General features: G+C 29.7%; 1 protein-coding gene and 1 long non-coding RNA gene across 6 annotated transcripts in view; both read left to right on the forward strand.

Annotated features, from left to right (window-relative positions):
• Positions 1–12,106, forward strand: part of LOC141452584 (protein regulator of cytokinesis 1-like) — a 17,506-nt gene extending 5,400 nt beyond the window's left edge. For 3 of the 5 annotated variants that reach the window (XM_074124883.1, XM_074124882.1, XM_074124881.1), the window contains 6 exons: positions 65–288; positions 491–638; positions 1,229–1,384; positions 6,829–6,912; positions 10,223–10,333; positions 11,127–11,792. In XM_074124883.1, the coding sequence (XP_073980984.1) occupies positions 65–288; positions 491–638; positions 1,229–1,384; positions 6,829–6,912; positions 10,223–10,333; positions 11,127–11,498 (1,095 nt within the window). In that variant the 3' untranslated portion in view covers positions 11,499–11,792. Of the gene's footprint in view, positions 1–64; positions 289–490; positions 639–1,228; positions 1,385–6,828; positions 6,913–10,222; positions 10,334–11,126 lie in introns of all 5 variants that reach the window. The other 2 variants (XM_074124884.1, XM_074124885.1) reach the window with 2 other exon arrangements.
• Positions 12,107–15,455: 3,349 nt separating this feature from the next.
• On the forward strand, positions 15,456–19,094 carry LOC141452587 (uncharacterized). Its single transcript, XR_012457476.1, has 3 exons — positions 15,456–17,592; positions 17,692–17,840; positions 18,382–19,094. It is a non-coding gene; the product is annotated as an uncharacterized lncRNA (long non-coding RNA).
• Positions 19,095–20,972: the final 1,878 nt, after the last annotated feature.

Raw genomic sequence — 20,972 nt, forward strand, 5'->3', positions numbered from 1 at the left:
AATAGCTTTGTCATTATTGAATGATTTATTTGAGGTTATTATTTTTTTTTAAACATTTTTATAGATAGAAAAGGAATTTTCAAGATGTGAAACAATTAAATTGGAAAACATAAAACCTTTAATATTAGCTTCAAGAGAAAAATTAGAAAATCTTTGGGAAAAAGTAAAATGGAGTGAAGAACAGAGGAAAGAATTTTGCCCATATTATTCCCCATTTTTTAATGAAGACGTTTTAGAACTTTTAGAAATTCAAGTTGATAAACTTACAGCGTATTATGAAGAGAACATGTGAGTTTATTTTGCCCAGATTATATGTTATCAAATAAAATCCCTTAAAAGAAAATTATTTATTGGCCTGCGCCAATGATTTATGTTTGTATCAAGGCACAAATATCAACTAATTTATAGATTATAAAACAATTTATTAATAGAAATTTAGGACATAGAAATTCTTTGGGTCTGATTATACTTCAAAATAATTTGTTTTTAGTTTACTGTTTGAGCTTGTGGAAAAATGGAGTCATCTGTGGGAAAGAATGATTCATCTAGAGGAACTTAGTAAGAATAAAAATCGACTGTTTGATAACCGAGGTGGACAGTTATTAAAAGAAGAAAAAGAAAGGAAAGCTGTAGAAAATGTCAGTCTGTTTTGTAGTTGTAAGCATGATTTTGATCATTAAAGATCCTGAATTAAAAGGAAAATGTTTTAGAGTGTACATGTAGTGCACTAATGTTTAGAAATATGCATTGACCAAATAATGGACCAATTTACCGATTTGCCAGTAAAAAACTAAAAATATTTTTTTTAATGGGTTTTCAATTTTGATTTCTTTCTCTAAAGTTACAAAACGTGAATGGTTGAAAAATCTATGTACAGAATAAATAGATTAACAGAAGTTAGCTATAAATCTGAAACCTCTGCAGCATACTTTAGCCTTCGCTTTATAAAATATCAAGAGTAGGCCAATTTGTTTGTTTTCTGTGTTTAATAATGTGCAATTTGTTGAAAACTTTAGTCAGAGAGTTGGCTTAAATTCATTGCCTAGTGCTATGCTTTGACGCCTTCCTATCCAGTCTGTCTTATTATTATTTCATTTTTAGGGTTATTACTGTATTTGTGTGAAGAAATAAAGAGAAGAAGAACTGCTTGACAATTAACATTTAATTAAAAAAAAAAATCATATTAGGCCGTAAAATTATAAAATACAATACATTTTTGTTTGCACAGAATCTTCCCAAAGTTTATGCAGAATTAGAAAAAGGATTACTGGATTATAAAGAAAAAAATGGAGCTCCATTTTTGTGGAATGGACAGAACTTACTTAACAAATTAAGGGAAGACTGGTCTGAAAGAGAATTGTTGCTCAAGAAAAAAAAATTGAACGTAAGTTGTTTTAAAAAATACATTTTTGTCTTTTTTTTTGGTAATTAACTCTTTAGATTTGATACGTGTTAGGTAAATCTTTGGCGTCTTGAAAACATTAATTTATATAACAAATAAGTTATCCTAATATATTTGCATGTAAAATACGTTGGTATTGAGAGAGTACATCATATATTTTATAATAAAGTGATGTAAATAATCTAAATTAAGTTAAACATGAAAAATTGAAGTTATAAATTTTTATTGCCATGAATTTAAGTTATAAATGAGAACACACTAATAGACTAATCGTAAGTGTTTCTCCAGAAAACAATTCACATGCTAATCATAATCCTAAAAAGTGATGTATGTTATCGCATAAACTAATAAACTGCATCAAATTAACCCTGCTCTTTTTGAAGAAGAAAAATTATTTGTAGTTTGTATGTACTTTAATGCAAGTACGAAGAATGGGATATCGCTTTGAGTGAAATAACTTTTGTGCAATAAATACATATTTATACATTTGTGTGTTGAACGATGTGTGTATATACACAATTTATATATACATATATAAATCGTTCAATAATGGTTCATAAGAAATTAACTGTCAAATTTTACAGTAAAGTACAAAACCATTTTTATCGCACTTGTACTGTCTTATTATATCTGCACTCTCCGCTTAAGACAAGGTTTTACTTGACAAAGGTGATGTAGAATGATATGATATTGATCCATGTCTAAATAACTTACAATTGATTAAAAGAGTGATTAGAAACTACATATATTTACATTCTCTAATTACAATACGTAAATGAAAGTATTGTGTTCATGTCAACTTAGTGTAAATCAAAATGGTCTTTATGTATTTGTGCTTGTCTGGTTTGTTTTAATTAGTTGTTATATTGTTTAAATTAAATATTGAGTTTAATGTTGTTATGAACTGGTACTAATACAACAAAGTAATTTTTAATAAATCCTAGAGTCTAGACAGAAAATCTAATTCGGTACTACAATATATCTTAGCTTAGCTGTTCTCACTCTAACCGTTCGTTTACTTTGGCGATTGACCTTTATTAAGGGCGATTACCCTTAATAAGCTTCTTAATTGCTCGGCATTCGCATGTTAAAAATGTTGTTCAGTATTACATCGTTTTAATTTTTTTTTCTTTTTGTTTCTTTTTATCTTGTAGCTGTGGGACAGGAACGAAGTTAAAAATGGTATCTGAAGCAATCTACAATTAATTATCCATTGGAGCCATCTTGTTTTAAAAGCCTACCTCTTAAAATTTAAAAGATTGCTTACGATTTAACCGGAACTTTTGTTGTCAAATCAGATAAATTGTAAATATAGTACATATTTCATTAGTCTACAAAAAAAAAAACTCGCAAGAGAGAATCCTCTCCAAAGTTAACCAAAACAAAGAAAATTAATGGTAATTAAAATTATTGAGCTACAATGTTCACCTAAAATATCGAAATTTTTGCTTGTTTTCATTATTAATGAATCTGTATTGGAAGGTAATGTGACATTTTTCGAAGAAATTCGCTTTAAGAGCTAAAACCGTCGAAAGTCAAATTTTGTATAAAAACTCGGTTGATTGAATATGCTACTGTTACGCTGCGAAACTTGCGTCTACAATTTTGGCTACCTAGTACATTGCTTCTTAAACCGTGAAAAGTATCTAATCCAGAATCATAGTCTGGAGTGACCATCTAAAACTCGCTAGAAAAATTGCTTTAATTATAATTATCATCACTTATTCAGCCCTACGTTAAATTAGTTCGTAATTAATGAGCTGTACTAAAGTTACTGGGTAATAAAATCATTACAAGTAAGTAGTAAGATTTTGATAGATTCAATTTATCAATCTCTAAATAAAAAATGAACTATGTCGAGAATGGAGAGGAATGAAATTAACATTCTAGATAAGAATTAAACAAAACTAAGTATACACTCTTAAGAAGTGTGTTTATGACAACCACAAAGCTTTTTTGAATTGATATGATGAGATTAGGATCCATAAGTACGCGAAATAGGCTTTCATATAACTCATTTCGTTGAGTAATCATTGAAAATTGGACACTTAAGATGAAGTTATTTGTTTTTTTTTAAAGAAAATGTTAGAATATGTTTATTTTATCAATGATTTTTACACTTTTTTTAAAAAAAAATTCATTTGCTTGTGGTTTTAAAGAAAACCCGCAAGTTTTCTCCGTGATTTCTGAATTTAAAATAATATGTGCTGGATTCTTAGCTTCTCCCGATTTTATACTGCGCCATAAATTTTCAAAAGAATTTTCGAGAAGATGAAGTAGATAAATCCAACAAGAATTTCAAAGTGATAGAAATATTAACTTCATTTTAACACTATGAAAACTACTTAATCGAGTAAAATCTCATGTTCTGTTTCTCGAAATTATGTTTAATCAAAGATGTACGAGTGAATTTATCTCAATTTAAATAATTAGCCCAGTTTTACTCTAATAACTTTCTTAACTAGTATTAAAATTTAAAGAACTGATTTGTATTGATTTAATGAAACGAAATGTAGACTTAGGAAACCTTAAGTGTTCGGAAGGTTACAAAACTTTAGCAACGTTAACGGAATCTTGCAATGGAATTTAAAGAAAGGATTTATATTTAATGAGAGAAAAGAGAGCGAATAACTTCTTTAACCTTTGGAGTTAAAAAATAAAACAATGTAAACTATGTAGATGTTACTTGTGGGTGAGGTGGTCAATATTTAAAAAAAAAGGTAACGTACTAAAGGAACTATGTGTGTATGCCTAAAATGGTGTTGTGGAAAAATGTTGTGTTGTCAGTTGATACCAAAATATTAAGTAATTAATGGAATTCTCGAAAATAGAGTAAATTTGGATCATTCACTAATCGTATAAGATCGTATATATCCTTAATAGAATTTGGATCTTCAGACCTTGAACTCTTCAGGTTTTTTTCCCCCCGTAATAGGCCATAAGTTGGCAAGGGCATTTTCCAAATCATTTTCGTGCCGATAATGAGCTTAGTACTTTAATGGCACTCACTCTAGCGGAAACTATGCTAGCTTCTGTTTTTATATTTTTCTAATCATGGTGAAACTGTAAGCATTTTCCTATTGTGTGAATTACCTCCTGGAAGGTGTATAGAAAGGCTTTGACTTTGCCAAAACCTCGGATCAAATCGCTCCTTACCCAGTTCAGGGTATTCTCGATGCATCCCTGTGCCTCACGAACGTATGTTATTTAATCTTAGACAGTGTGAATTTACTAATTCACAGTCCTTTTTTCGAATGTTTGAAGATACTGATTAAATTTGATAGAATTGCAATTAAGAATTAGAATGTGTTTCAAATATATTCTTTGTTAATAGTGATGAATTGATTTATCTTATTTCAGAATGCTGCAAATAGAAGCAATTTGTATAAATCACATACCAATTTAACAGCAAAGTTTTTTTCCCATGCAAATCCTCTAATTTAATGAATGCCATAATGATAGCCTTGCCAATACGTTTTTAAGTTTTATTATAAGAATGTTGAAATTATTTACGAGGATTATTGTCTATTACTGAAACACTTCATTTCTTTGTTCAATACGTTTTCGATATGAGGAATTCTCCTCATTATCAAATGAACTTTGATAACATTCCTAGTATCAAACTTGATATTAGACTAAATTTGACTTGCAAATTTAGAATTTTCACTTTTTCGAAATGGAATAGTATTTTTGATTCATCCCAGAATATTTCAGCACTTTTTTTTAAAAGAATGATGTTCAATGAATTATTTAATTTTTTATATTTATAGTGTCAAAATAATTAATGTAAGTAAAGATGGGGAAGTTTTTAGTTATCTTTTTTTATTAAATTGGCTGAATTTTACGTTTTTCTTGAGGTTATTAAGCAGTAAATAAATTAATAATTCAATTTAAAAAATGTTTAAATATATTCTAAAATGTGAATAAATTACGTACGCAAAAAATAAATTTATTATTTATTTAATGTTATCAATGTTGATATTCCTTAGGCCTCACTGTATGATGGCTTCATTTCAAGCAAATCATTCCTTGATTCTTCCGGAGCAGACTGCAAGAAAGAAGAATAATCTGCAATATTGCATTTTTCTTCGGCTGATACATTATGAGCGTTAAATGCTTGAAACTCTCAGCATCATCTTTTAATCTCTGTTCTTCTTGTAGGCCAGGCAGCAACTAGTAAAATAAATTTAACCATTTTGTGAATTATTGTTTTAAAATGCGAACTGTCAACTTATCGTTACTAATCAAGCTGAAGTACCATGACATGAAGACACTCTTCAACATTAAAAAAAAAAAAAAAAATGGTTAGGTACGCTGATAAAAATCTTACTCCAGACAAAATATTTTCCCTGCAGATATAATGTTAAGAAAAAAAAAATCTGTTGATAAAAAATATGAATCAAAATACAAAAATCGTTTAGAAGAAACCTATATTAAGTCATTTTTTACCGAATAACTAGAGGTTATATTTTAAAAATATAAATGTATTTTCCCCTATCTAAGCACAAATATTTTCAATTTTATGCTGCAGGGTAACATATGATAGCATGTGTGTTTGGCAATAAATTTGTTAGAACTTCAATACCAACAAGTAGTCTTTTAATTTTAATTCCTTAGTTAATTATTTTATTACATTTTCCATGTATTTTATTTTGCTAACAGATTGCTAATTTGAAAGAAAGGTGAAGTTTTAAAAAAAATGAACCTATTCTTTTTGTCTTTCAGGATTTTTTTTTTTTTTTAAATAGCGCAAGAAAAACAGTAAAGATAATCTTGAAACTATATAAAATTCTTTTGATAATTTAATTTACAAACTGTAAATGGTTTTCTTGAAACAAACTAAATATCCAGCAATAAACTTACAACTTAGTACTGCACTGAAATAGCTCTTCAAAGGGAGATTACTGTTGACATAATTCACCTTAAATCAGTTTTATTGAATCAGTTTTCCTTTAAAATAGGTTCCAGATACAGGGAAATTGGCTGTACTCCTCAAAAGAAGTACATTCTCGAGGTTCCAACTAACAAATTTCTTATGTAACTCCGAACATTCGATAAGATATGCTAGTGCCAACATTATAGAATGTATTACCGTGAATAATGTAATTTTACTGGAAGCCTAAAAGAACTGCCCTAATACGCATTTTTATAGAAAAATAATAAATGTAAAAGTTAATTATATGTTCATTTTCGAGAAAGTGAGCCGATTTTCTTAATTTTAGAAATTTAGTTTGATTCTTATTGATACTGTAGAAATGGAAAGACAAACATTTTAAAAATGACGCTATAAAAGGAAGCCAAATCACAAAAGTACATTTTTCTGGAAAATGTTTCAAATAAAAGTTATCGTTTTACAAATATACAATCTCTCTGATTGGTGAGGTTTTCGAGTAAATGTAAAAATTAAGTAAAGTGGATTGTTACAGAAATGTGGGATGTCTCCTGGCGAATCACTTCAAAGATCTGCCAGCAAAAGGAAACTGCAATATACCCCTAACACACTAACAGCCGTAAGTATTAAAAATAGCTTGAAATTATTAATTTTATTATGTCCAATCATTGGTCAAAGCATTCAATCGGAATTCGTTAAAATTGAGTAAAGTTGTGGTGGCGAACTTCTTTATTCTCTCTCCAAACTGATGGGACAGGTAAGAAGTGAGTTCCGAGAAGTGCTACTCCGGAGAAGATACGCTAAAGAAATTGAGGGGTGTAATGACGCATATTTGCCAGATGGATCCAAACAGATCTATTTGAAGTTGGGACTAGATTGCAGGGTTTGAAGTAGGCAATTTCTTGGGAGATTTCTGCCCGCTCTTTCAAAGTCAGTGGTGTAGCTGGATGCTTCTGTCTAATGGAAATTTTTTTTTTAATGTTCAGGATGTGCTCAAGGCTTTCAGTACGTCCTATGGGCGCTCTAAATTAGTGAGAGAATGTAGGAGTTTACACAGTAGCTTTACTCAGAAGAGTTCTGGGTGCTGGGCTTCTCTACATATTAGTTTATTATGATCATTGGTCAGTGTTCTTGTTTCGCCAAAACCAGGTTTAGCTTTTAGTCTATTCGGGAGAGGTATATTCTAACGGAAATGCGTAGGAGATTTGGAATCGTGGATGCCTTATGATCAGAGATGGACACTAATTAAAAATACAATTTAATTGATTAATTTTTTTATGAATTATAATCTGATAATTAAGTAGTGAACTACAATACATTTGAAATTTAATAAATTTAATCGTTAAACTAAAAAAAGAAGAAGATGAAATCAGAGAATTTAATTGAACTTTAATTTTAATCACCGAATCAATTTAATTTCATCGTTAATCACTCATTATATGACTTTTCAACTAATGTTTCGGACCACGTTTTGGCGAGGCTACATCTAAGGTACAATAAAATTAAATAATATTCGTAAATTCATAACTATTCAAAAACCGTCTTAACTTGATAAAAAACTTCTTGAAAAATGATATTTAAAAAAAATTTGTTAGAATTTTTTCTCAATATTTACATAAGTTTAATATTATTTCTAAAATAACCAAAAATTTTATTAAAATATAAGAAAATAATAATAGATTTAAATAAATGAGTGAAAGGCATTGAACCACCATTGTTAATACGCTTTGACCCAGCCCATAACTGATTTCCATTGGAAGGGGCGTGACTAACCTAGACGTAGGTGGGACCCGCCCACAGTCAGCAACCGTACTGCACTGTGATTGGCCGATACTTTGAACCTAATAATTTCTATGAAATAAGTAATTAAATTTTTTTTCCTAACATTTCTCCCATAGGTATTTGATAAACTTTCGAATTAAGCAAGAAAAAAATTTCTCTTTAAAAATACGATAAATAATATTTCTTTTGGAATAATACTTCGTATTTTACACAACTATCGTTAACAGAAACAAAAAAGTTAAGAATTTGTATTGTTTAATCGTGAAATAGATTATAGAGGAATGGGTATATTGCAAACTTGTAAGCCGCCATTACATTGGCTGTAAGCTTATTTTATACTTCATCCGGTGGAGAACTCTAGAGGCAATTTCTGTAAACATAAATGCAGTTTTTATAGTCACATTTAACCATGTTGACGACTCACTAGACTTATATAGGACCAACCTACACTCATATTTATCTTAATTTTTATCGCATTACATGTAACCTATTTATGTATTTAGTATATTAAGCTGTCAATCTATCTACTACACAACTCCATGTTAAGTGAAGTGAGTAATTTGAGCTACATCTTTTACACCTCTTGTTATTCCACTCTGGTGGAACCTCGTTTTGTAGGACGTTCCTGGATTAGAAAGATCTCACGTAAGACATTACTTAATTAATTTGTGAGTATTTGTTTTAGGCTTATGCATACATTACAGTAATGCTCACTTTATGTTACATTGAACCAACCTTGGTTTGAATACATAAAAGTGATAATATTAATGGTGATGAGGAACCAGCTAGACAGATTGAAGGTGCATTGGCCAAATCCTGGTTCAACTATTGGCAAAGTTGTGGTTATAAATATTCAATCACTTAAATTTTGATTAAATTAAAACTAAATTTAGAATTTTGATTATTTAATTTTAATCTTAATTTGTTTTTATGATGAGAAAGTTAATTGATTGAAAATGTTAATAAACAAAATCAAATTTTGTTTTAATTCAATTGAAATTTATTGATTAAATTTTTGCCCATCTCGGCATATCTCCTACTTATTTTAATATTGTAGGCAGGCCAGGGAATCGTTTCTTTTTATTGCCTGGTGAACTGGAAACTGGAAGGAGATAAGTATCACATCAGTCCTAGATCCCACGCTGCAAATATGCGTTATTACTTCACTCCTTAACTTCTCTGGACCACTAGTAGTAGTACTTCTCGATGCTTAGGCCGTTTTGGCGAAGAAAAAAAAAGTTATAATTATACTTTTTCGTGAATCAGGAATAAGGGTTCATTAGCATGTCAAGATTTATTTATAAAAGTTGTGCGTAATATTGACAATATGACATTTTTATTAGATTCCTATGCAATTGATTGCATGCTTATTTGGCTTTACTCTCATTTAGCATATTCTAGCTCAATTTTTTTTTTCTAGCAATCCATCTTTTTAAGAAAGAAATATGTTAAGGCTTTGATCATTCCATCATTTACTGAAACATTCCATACTTTATACGCCAATTATTCTTAAAATTAAAATTTATAATTAAAACGAACGAGGTTTGGAAATTGAACGCGTTCTCAAAATATTCAGAAATTTATTTTGAAACTAACATGTAAATATTTCATTCCAGGTTTTACGAGATGTGGCTATTAAATAACGAGTCTATTGCTGTAAAACATTTCATTTTAAATTTATACATAATTAGTTATTATCTCCTTCAATGTACACCCCTGTCCTATCCCTACAACGCTCCATGCGAATTTACCATTGTTCGAAACAGTGCTGGAAGTCTTTTCCTTTGAGCTTCTGCATGACGCGTGCCGCTTTTTCTTTCACAGCTTCAACGGACTGAAATCGTATTCCTTTTAATACAGATTGGACTTTCATATTTCCCTTGTGCCTCAAAAATCATTTTTCGAAGATTCAGTTTTGAAAATTTTATATTAATTATAATCTATATTTTAAAAAATTACGAAAATAAAGCATTATTTTCAAGATAATTTTAATTATTTCAATTGTGACTATCTAAAATTTATGTGCTTTAATAAAATAAAGTTGACGAATTCTGTTGTGCATGTTGAACAAGAGCAGAACGCTATTTATTTATTTTATATTCATTGCCTTGGATATTGTTGTTATGGCAATAAAATTTATTTTTCAGGCAAAAATGTGTAGGACACCTTCTAATGTTAGGTCAAAATCTAGACCTGTTACACCAATTTCTCCTCCTGACCTCAGTTCTGCTTCAATTTCATCTTATTCTGTTTTCCAGGTATTTACTTTATTAGGATTTCAATAAATACAGTATCTTATTATTAATTTTTTTTTTTTGTAACAAGTTAAAAATTAAATTATACTATACAAATGACAAATTAATTTAAGTTGCATGCTGGTAACTTATTAGGAGCATCACTTAAAAAAAGGTAGCTGCTAAGTAACGTACTTTACCAAAACTGTTTTTATATACGTTGTCAAACTGCAAACGATAGGCTCTAATTGCCTATCGTCGCACCTAAATCGAGAAACACCACTTGAATTTCTAACAGCATAAAACATTAGAGGGGAAAAATTAAGCTGAATAATTAAATTGCAAATAAAGCCTACTCTGCGAACTATAATTGTTGAACGAAAAGAAAAGTATACAACTTGAGCACCAATGAAATCTATAATTCTAGAAAAAAATTAGCCAAATACAATCTGACCTAATAGTTAAAATTCGTCGCTTGAAATTTTCGACTTGAACGGATCAAGACTACTTCAGTTAGGCACACCTCTTCAGAATTTTGGTTGCTGTATCTCCTTCTTGCCCGCTACTTGTAGAACCCACGTTACAAAACTTGAGGTGTCATCAGCACTCCTAGGGATTATCGATTAGGCACGATAACATCTTGAAAGTAATGGAAATTTATACTGGGATGCTCGTAATACATTGCCAATGAAAGAGGTTTTAGGAAAAATAGGTAATAATATCTGGATAAGCTTTAAATAATTTATAACATTAAAATATAAATAATCATATGAACTTCTCCGAAAAAGGAAATTAATGTTATTATTATTGTTTATAGGAACACATAGAATCAAGAAGCAGAACTCCTGGAAGATTAAGGGAAAATGATAATCCAACGATGGTAACAGCTACACCATCAGGTCCTTTACATTCATCCCCCACGTTTACACCTCTTAAGACAATGAGAACTACACCACGTACAATGATCACACCGCTCAAAGTCGGTACTACACGTACAGCAACCAAAATGGGTACCCCAGCATCTGCGTCTAGATTGGCTGTAACTCCAAAATCTACTTCCAGGTTGGCAACTACTCCAGCCTCAATTCTCAAGACTTCTTCTTCTAGGAAAGGCACCCCAAAATCTACAGCCACACCATTATCTAAATCACGTTTTACACCTGCTAGAAAGTTTAATTTAATTATTTGAAATTGTTTTTTAAATTTTAATATTTAAGAATAAGGATATTATTATTATTTTTTTTTTTATACAACTCCTAAATTAAGGAGGTTATGAGGTTTTAAAACGAAATAAATTAAAGTTGCCCAAATTTATTTGTATACACTAGTACAAATTATTGTATATTCACTTTAAAAATCCCGTTAATTTTACTTTTGGTATCTCTAAAATTTTATGATCAAAAGTGAGTTATAAGAAAAAGTGCCTTGTTAAATATTTTAATTAATAATATGTACCAATTGACCTCTTCCAGGAAGTATCAAGCCCGATCACCATCCGAGCTAGTAGAAAATATTGAGTAGAAACAAGCAAAATACAATAACTTTAAATGCAAGACTAGATTTTATCTTCAAAAAAAATGGTTGTTTAATGTATATTTAATTTTAAAATTATTTAATTGGTTAAAGTAATGTGTACTTTTTATTAATTTCATTGGTATAGTGATATATCTATAGATTTTGAAAAAATCTCTTAAGTGATACTTTGATTTACCTTAAAAAAGGTACTGATATTTAACAAATATTGTTTAATTTTTATCTTTCTTATTATTATTATTACTGTCTTAATAAACTTCAGCTAATTCAATTATTTCTATTCTGCAAATTCTTACTTGTTTTACTTTTTGTTTTTGTTCTTTTTGTGCGTTGTACAAATCTGTTTATATTTACTTATTGAATATACTTTACAATTACTTGTTTAAATACAAAACACATTTTATTTTTTGTTGTTTTACATTAAGGCGTGTCAACAATTGGCTCTTGAGGTATACAGAGCGTTGCCCGCCTTCGATTAGCTTTATCATAATAATCAGTATCACACTCAACAGGTGAAAATTTTACAGAATTTTAGATAAAAATTTTATTTATAGCCACACTCTAAAGGTAGTAAAATAATATAATTCATAAAACAATACATAAAAGGGAAATCCAAATTAGCCTTGCCTTTCCAGGAACTATTTATTAAAAAAAAAAAAAAAAAAGAAAGATAAAACTTAATGCTGACCGTTTAAGATATTAAAATTTCAGAAATTGGGCTACAAGTGCTCACAATGTTTAAGAACGCCATAAAACACACTAAAAATAAGTTGAAATCATGTTAAAACGAAGTACAAAAACTGCAAAATATATATATTTTTTTTACCATTATCACCTTCAATGAATTTTCATATTAGCAAAAAGTAATTGCAGAAGATTGAACTCTTACTGTTGATTGATGGATACGGATTAGCATGGCTGAGGAACAACGTTAGATTTATTGACAACCTTTTACTCCACATCTTCAACTTCTTATAAAAATCGTTAGTTTTTATTGATTTACTTATGGAAATTTTAGTTACGTTACGTGTAAATAGTGAAATATCAATACATCTTATGGGGATTTATTAAGAATTTTACTCGCTTGTTTTACTTATTTATTATTGTCCCACAATTATTAAAATATTTTTATAAGATTGGTTGGTTCTATTATACACACATAACTTGTGAAGAAAGTGGAATTTATAGATATATTACTTTGGTATTTGCTCTATTTAAATCAAAGAATAAATCAGAAATTGAAGTCCTTAGATTTAAATTAAAGAAATTGAGCAACCTTATTAGAAATTCTGTACATTCTGTTCTTACTTTTAAAATTAGGGATGGAGAAAAAAAAATAGACGTATTTAAGGTCATGCCAATGCTATCTAGTGGCAATAGCTTGAACTAGAAAGATGCAATTACTTAGAAACTAGTTTCAGTGATTACCGCTAGGTAGCATGAACATGTACTTTGACACTATTAAAATAAACATTAAATAACCTAACGGAACAACTGTCCGGTCCGGTAAGGCAGTGGGGTAAAAAGGCTGGTTATTCAGTGTATTAGTGATGGGCAGAACGAGTCCGTCTTTGGACTCGTTGGATTTGAATCAGTTCCAGGGTTGGAATCGATTCCAACAACTCGTTCACCGATTCCGGTCTCTGTACTTACCCTATGCATTAGTAACATTGTCACGCAATTTATTAAAAAATATCATTAAATGTTAGCTTTCCCAGTTAATAACAAAACTATATTTCTTTAACACACATTGAGTACTATCCCTAATTTCCAATTGCACTGATAAATATAAAATTAACAACGTAACACAAAAATTAACATAAAAATAGACTAGTCAATTATAAAAATTAAAGCAATGCTGTTTAGTCATTATCTAGCTTGACCACTGGAAGACTGGAGTTAATGTGCTTCAAGAGGATCCAAGATAGAGAAACGGAAATGGGTAGGAAATTATTCCCATAAAAAAAAATCTAACCCTTCAAGCAAAATGATAATTACTCATAAATAAAGAAATATTTATTTACTAGGACTTGTATATCAAGCTTTAAAAATATTATCTCATTATCTTACGAAAAGAAAAAGCTGTGTGCTTAATCTTTAACATAGCGCTGGACACTCTTATTCTTATCTTCATTGGGTAAGTTTAACCGTGTACATGACCGTGAGACAGTCAAAGTAACACTGAGCCAAAATTTAGTATTACCTAATTGGTTTACTTACTACAGTATCCCTCCCACTCTATCACCAATTTCACAAACATTCATCGATTGGAAATAATTTTTAGTTAAATATTCGTTTTATTTGAATACAAAAAACATTATAACGCTTTCTTAAGATGATTTGAATTTTTAAAATTTGTTTTTGTCCATTACTCTTATAAAATACGAAGAATTTCAAATAAAATATAATATACAAACACAATGATCTAGTGTGCAGGTGGAGTCAGTCCTCGTTACCATAGCAATGGAACCGTTAAACAACTCCGGTTCCAGCTCCAGCAATTTCTATTGGCTAGATTCAGTGAACGAAAAAATGGAACGAGTCCGGTTTCAAAAGGATTTAAATCACTCCGGATTCGACTCCACCAACTCCAGTGGATTTAACCAATGAAAATGCTAGAGCTGGGCCGGAGTCGTTTAACGGTTCCGTTGTCATGGTAACTACGACTGACTCCACCTGCACACTAGATCATTCTGTGTTTGTATATTATATTTTATTTGAAATTCTTCGTATTTTATAAGAGTAATGGACAAAAACAAATTTTAAAAATTCAAATCATCTTAAGAAAGCGTTATAATGTTTTTTGTATTCCAATGAAACGAATATTTAACTAAAAAATATTTTTAATCGATGAATGTTTGTGAAATAGGTGATAGAGTGGGAGGGATACTACACTAAGTAAACCAGTTAGGTAATACTAAATTTTGGCCCAGTTTTACTTTGACCGTCTAGCTGACATGTACACGTTCAAACTTACGCCAATGAAGATGAGAGTAAGTGTCCAGCGCTAAGTTTAAGATTAAGCACACAGCTTTTTCTTTTTGTAAAACAATAAGATAATATTTTAAAAGCTTGATATTCAATTCTTAGTAAATAAATATTATGAGTAATTATAATTTTGAAGGGTTAGAATTTTTATGGAATAATTTCCTACCCATTTCCGTTTCTCTACCTTGAATACTCTTGAAGTAAGTTAACTCCAGTCTTCTAGTGGTCAAGCTAGATAATGACAAAACTGCATTGCTTTAATTTATATTTGACTAGCCTATTTTTGTGTTAATTTTTGTATTACGTTGTTAATTTTATATTTATCAGAGCAATTGGAAATTAGGGATAGTACTCAATGTGTGTTAAAGAAATATAGTTTTGTTATTAACTGGGAAAGCTAACATTTAATGATATAATAATATAATAAATTGCGTGACATTTGTTCTTATGTTTAATCGTACCAAACCTTCTGCTGCCTCATTTTCATTTTTATTTGCCTAAATTTTTTGGGGCGGGGCGGAATCACTTTTTTTAAAAATAGGGATTTGAATCAACTCGTTCCACCATCGGACTCGTTCCAATGGAACGAGTCCGCTCAAATAGCCCATCACTACAGTGTATTAGTGATGGGCAGAACGAGTCCGTCTTTGGACTCGTTGGATTTGAATCAGTTCCAGGGTTGGAATCGATTCCAACAACTCGTTCACCGATTCCGGTCTCTGTACTTACCCTATGCATTAGTAACATTGTAAAAAATATCATTAAATGTTAGCTTTCCCAGTTAATAACAAAACTATATTTCTTTAACACACATTGAGTACTATCCCTAATTTCCAATTGCACTGATAAATATAAAATTAACAACGTAACACAAAAATTAACATAAAAATAGACTAGTCAATTATAAAAATTAAAGCAATGCTGTTTAGTCATTATCTAGCTTGACCACTGGAAGACTGGAGTTAATGTGCTTCAAGAGGATCCAAGATAGAGAAACGGAAATGGGTAGGAAATTATTCCCATAAAAAAAAAATCTAACCCTTCAAGCAAAATGATAATTACTCATAAATAAAGAAATATTTATTTACTAGGACTTGTATATCAAGCTTTAAAAATATTATCTCATTATCTTACGAAAAGAAAAAGCTGTGTGCTTAATCTTTAACATAGCGCTGGACCCTCTTATTCTTATCTTCATTGGGTAAGTTTAACCGTGTACATGACCGTGAGACAGTCAAAGTAACACTGAGCCAAAATTTAGTATTACCTAATTGGTTTACTTACTGCAGTATCCCTCCCACTCTATCACCAATTTCACAAACATTCATCGATTGGAAATAATTTTTAGTTAAATATTCGTTTTATTTGAATACAAAAAACATTATAACGCTTTCTTAAGATGATTTTAATTTTTAAAATTTGTTTTTGTCCATTACTCTTATAAAATACGAAGAATTTCAAATAAAATATAATATACAAACACAATGATCTAGTGTGCAGGTGGAGTCAGTCCTCGTTACCATAGCAATGGAACCGTTAAACAACTCCGGTTCCAGCTCCAGCAATTTCTATTGGCTAGATTCAGTGAACGAAAAAATGGAACGAGTCCGGTTTCAAAAGGATTTAAATCACTCCGGATTCGACTCCACCAACTCCAGTGGATTTAACCAATGAAAATGCTAGAGCTGGGCCGGAGTCGTTTAACGGTTCCGTTGTCATGGTAACTACGACTGACTCCACCTGCACACTAGATCATTCTGTGTTTGTATATTATATTTTATTTGAAATTCTTCGTATTTTATAAGAGTAATGGACAAAAACAAATTTTAAAAATTCAAATCATCTTAAGAAAGCGTTATAATGTTTTTTGTATTCCAATGAAACGAATATTTAACTAAAAAATATTTTTAATCGATGAATGTTTGTGAAATAGGTGATAGAGTGGGAGGGATACTACACTAAGTAAACCAGTTAGGTAATACTAAATTTTGGCCCAGTTTTACTTTGACCGTCTAGCTGACATGTACACGTTCAAACTTACCCAATGAAGATAAGAATAAGAGTGTCCAGCGCTATGTTAAAGATTAAGCACACAGCTTTTTCTTTTCGTAAGATAATGAGATAATATTTTTAAAGCTTGATATTCAATTCTTAGTAAATAAATATTATGAGTAATTATAATTTTGAAGGGTTAGAATTTTTATGGAATAATTTCCTACCCATTTCCGTTTCTCTACCTTGAATACTCTTGAAGTAAGTTAAATCCAGTCTTCTAGTGGTCAAGCTAGATAATGACAAAACTGCATTGCTTTAATTTATATTTGACTAGCCTATTTTTGTGTTAATATTTGTATTACGTTGTTAATTTTATATTTATCAGAGCAATTGGAAATTAGGGATAGTACTCAATGTGTGTTAAAGAAATATAGTTTTGTTATTAACTGGGAAAGCTAACATTTAATGATATAATAATATAATAAATTGCGTGACATTTGTTCTTATGTTTAATCGTTCCAAACCTTCTGCTGCCTCATTTTCATTTTTATTTGCCTAAATTTTTTGGGGCGGGGCGGAATCACTTTTTTTAAAAATAGGGATTTGAATCAACTCGTTCCACCATCGGACTCGTTCCAATGGAACGAGTCCGCTCAAATAGCCCATCACTACAGTGTATTCCAAGTATTCACTTTATCATGTAGAAACAGTAATAGTTGCTTAATTTATTAAATGTTCTTCACCCACGTTGATAAACATTTTATATTGTCAGTATTTTAAAAAGAAGTTTTCCTCTAAAAAAATTTCTATGTTTAAAATTCCTTATTTACCTCATAATTTAATGTTTCTTTATTTATGATTGATAGTTTTAAGTTGATGCTGCTGTAACTAAGTCAGTGAGAACTTTACATAGCTTAGAAAACTGATAGTATTATCAATTTGCATTAAGCGATAACTTCCTAGGAAATTAAAAAACTTGTTTTTGCATCATTAATGCGTTAAGGACTTCTTGCAGGTAAGCAACATTTTTTGTGTATACTTTTATTTTTAATTACTAGTTAATGTGATTAGAAGTGTTTATAAAATTGTCAAGTTTCCAAGACAGTTGATAGTAGACGCATTTTAAGTGTACGCATTTTAAAGTTGATTTTAGTGTTCATTATGTTTCAACGGTCATAAGTAGGTAGATTTAGTTCGTAACATGTTAATAATTTTTGGTTGTCTTTATTACTGTACAAGTAAATTGCTAATTACGGGTATGTTTTGGAAATTATGAACTTCCACGTAAATATTCACATTTCTCTTATTTAAAGGGGAGAGTAATCTCCATAAGAAATTTCATTTTCTTTGAAAGAAAGGGTTAGGTTTTTTAAAAAATTATTTAATATCAATGCCTTTAGTTTTATTGCAGTCACATTTATTTAATTTTTATGAATACATTATCAATTATTATAAATGTTTTTTTTCTAGGTTCTTAATTCAAGCTAAACTCAGTTAAAACTAATTTTATTATAAGTACATAAATATTGCTGATTGCACATAATGTTGATTTTCAGATTAAATAACTCTGATACTATAGTACTGCCTGCAAAACTGTTCATTAATAGAAGCCAAGTGAAATAGACGTAAATCATCTGTCCTAGGAAATGTTTGTGAAGAATCAATTAATAAATCAAGCATTATGTATTTACTATGCATAATATGCACGTTAATTTCACAATGCAATGTTAGAATTTTTACTTCAAATTACATGTTCTTTGTTTTTAATAAAATGTTTAATTTGTTTGCTGTAAAAAAAAATATAAATTTAAAAAAAGAATCTTATTTATTCTCCTTTTCATATAAAAAAAAAAAATGGAAAAGTACAAAAAACTTCGATAGCGAACAGACAACAGGATAAAAGAAATAATTTCCAAAAATAAAAATAAACTACTGTTAAAGATGTTTTATTAACATGTTTGTCAGATTTATTGTTAAAAAGGGTTTAATTAATAAAAAAATAATAAAAAGGAAAACCTGAAAAAATGTTAGAAATAGCTGCGAGAGTTGAATTAATTTCACTGTAATGCTGCTGTTTCTGCATTTGATAGTTAATATTGAAAGCAATCGTAGATTGTATATGTTGGGTTGATCTAGTTTAAAACCGTAGGAAAAAGTAAAAAAGAAAAATTAGTTTCACAAATGTTCACAAGGTAGCAGCACTTACTGGACTTGTCAACTATATAAACACATTTTAGTTTACATATTTGCCACCAGGTAGCACTGAAACTGTATACTATACAACTGACAATATTTCTCTTCAGTACGACTTGAGTGCTGTAGGGGAATAGATCGCTCTGTCGCTCGTCACCTTAAACATATATACTCTAGTCTCACATCATCAAATATGAGAGAGGTATGATGGACATTTGTCTGTCTAGTCAAAAATAAGAATAATATAAAAATATTCGAATCAATTATGAAAAAGGTATGTTAACCAAGTGGCTGTATAATCTAAAAATCACTATCATAAACATACATGGAAGTTCTTCTATATAAGAGTTATAACAAAAGTATTCGAATCATCAAATATGAAATACGTTTCATGACATTTGTCTGTCTAGTCAAAAATTAAAAGTACTCCACATTATTAATCTTCCCACCCTGCGAAAATAACCTACCTATATAGTCTGGCAGTTCAATTGCACACTCGACAAGCAATAAATATTTAATGCATTTTTCTTAGCATAAAACATTTTATTTTAGCTTAGTAATATAGTCAATAATTAACACACACTTAATGCCATCCAACTATAATATTTCCTAATTAAATAAAAGCTCAAACTACATAATAATTAATAAAAACAATGGAGTTATTAACAAATGAACTGCAGTTTGTACTGTAACATCTAGGTAGCAGAACAATCACTATTTTAACGATTAGATTTCTCTTTCTAGTCTTTGGAGGCCTTTTTTAACTATTTTTTTTGTTTTCTTTTTTCGTATTTTTTTCATTATTTTTAATTTCTTATTATTTAAGAGATTAAAAGGAAAAATAAATATATTATTAATTTTTTTTTTATTTAAAAATAATTTATAATTTTTTTTACAATAAGTTTAATAAAATCTTTACTGAGTTTCGGAAAACTTCAATCGACTGGTGACTCACGAGACTTATACAGAACCTCCATTCAGTCATATTTAACCATGTTGGCGACTCATAAGACTTGTACAGGACCATCTTAAACACACATTTAACCATATTAGTGACTCACAAGACTTATATAGCCTTACATTCTCTCACATTTAATCAATTAATTTAAATAATTGTGAATGAAAGGGTCTCAATATGATTAAATGTGATTGAAAGGAAGTCCTATATAAGTCTACTGGAGCTATGTCTAGAAATTTTGCCCAATCCTGACTGTAAACATGCACGTTAATATAGTAACTATATACTTGTTTAATTAACTGATTCCTTATCAAATCTGTAGGTATATTTTCTTAGATAGATGATTTACGTCTTTTCCACCTGGTCTTCTATTGATGAACGGTTTTGCAGACCGTACTGTAGTATCAGCAGTGTTTAATCTCAAAATGCAAAATGTTTAATTAAATTACAGTGCATTTTGAATTTTACCTTGAATTAAGAAACTAGAGAAAAACATCTATAACTATAGATAAAGTACTTAAACCTTTTTAATAAATAAAATAAATTTCCAAAAAATACACTTATTCTCAATGCCTTGCAACTTGATACTCGAATCTGGTTGACCACCCAGAGTTTGTCTAAAGCGCAAGTACGTATAATAAATATAATCCTCATTTAGACCCAATAAACTTATATCTCTATACAGGCGACTATAGCCAGAATGAACAGCCCTATCGACATCGAGTGAAAGAACATGATTAGTCCATTTTTCAATCAAATCTGGTACCCTCTGCTTTATGCACTTCTTTATTGAGTAAATTTATAAAGTCAAGTTTGTGATTGATAAAATAAATTACCCTGGGATTTAGTTTACTGATGTGGAATTATAAGCTCTAATAGCTTTAACAATAATAGCTAATATCAAATATAGTTTAGAATGAGAGCTTATGTTGAAATGATTCAATTTTCTTTTAAGTAATAACGAGGCGGTTTGAGGTGTTTATTGACAGTTTACCA

This window comes from Rhodnius prolixus, unplaced genomic scaffold (assembly GCF_049639745.1).
Source record: "Rhodnius prolixus isolate KJV_2025 unplaced genomic scaffold, Rpr scaffold_3, whole genome shotgun sequence".
NCBI lineage: Eukaryota > Metazoa > Arthropoda > Insecta > Hemiptera > Reduviidae > Rhodnius > Rhodnius prolixus.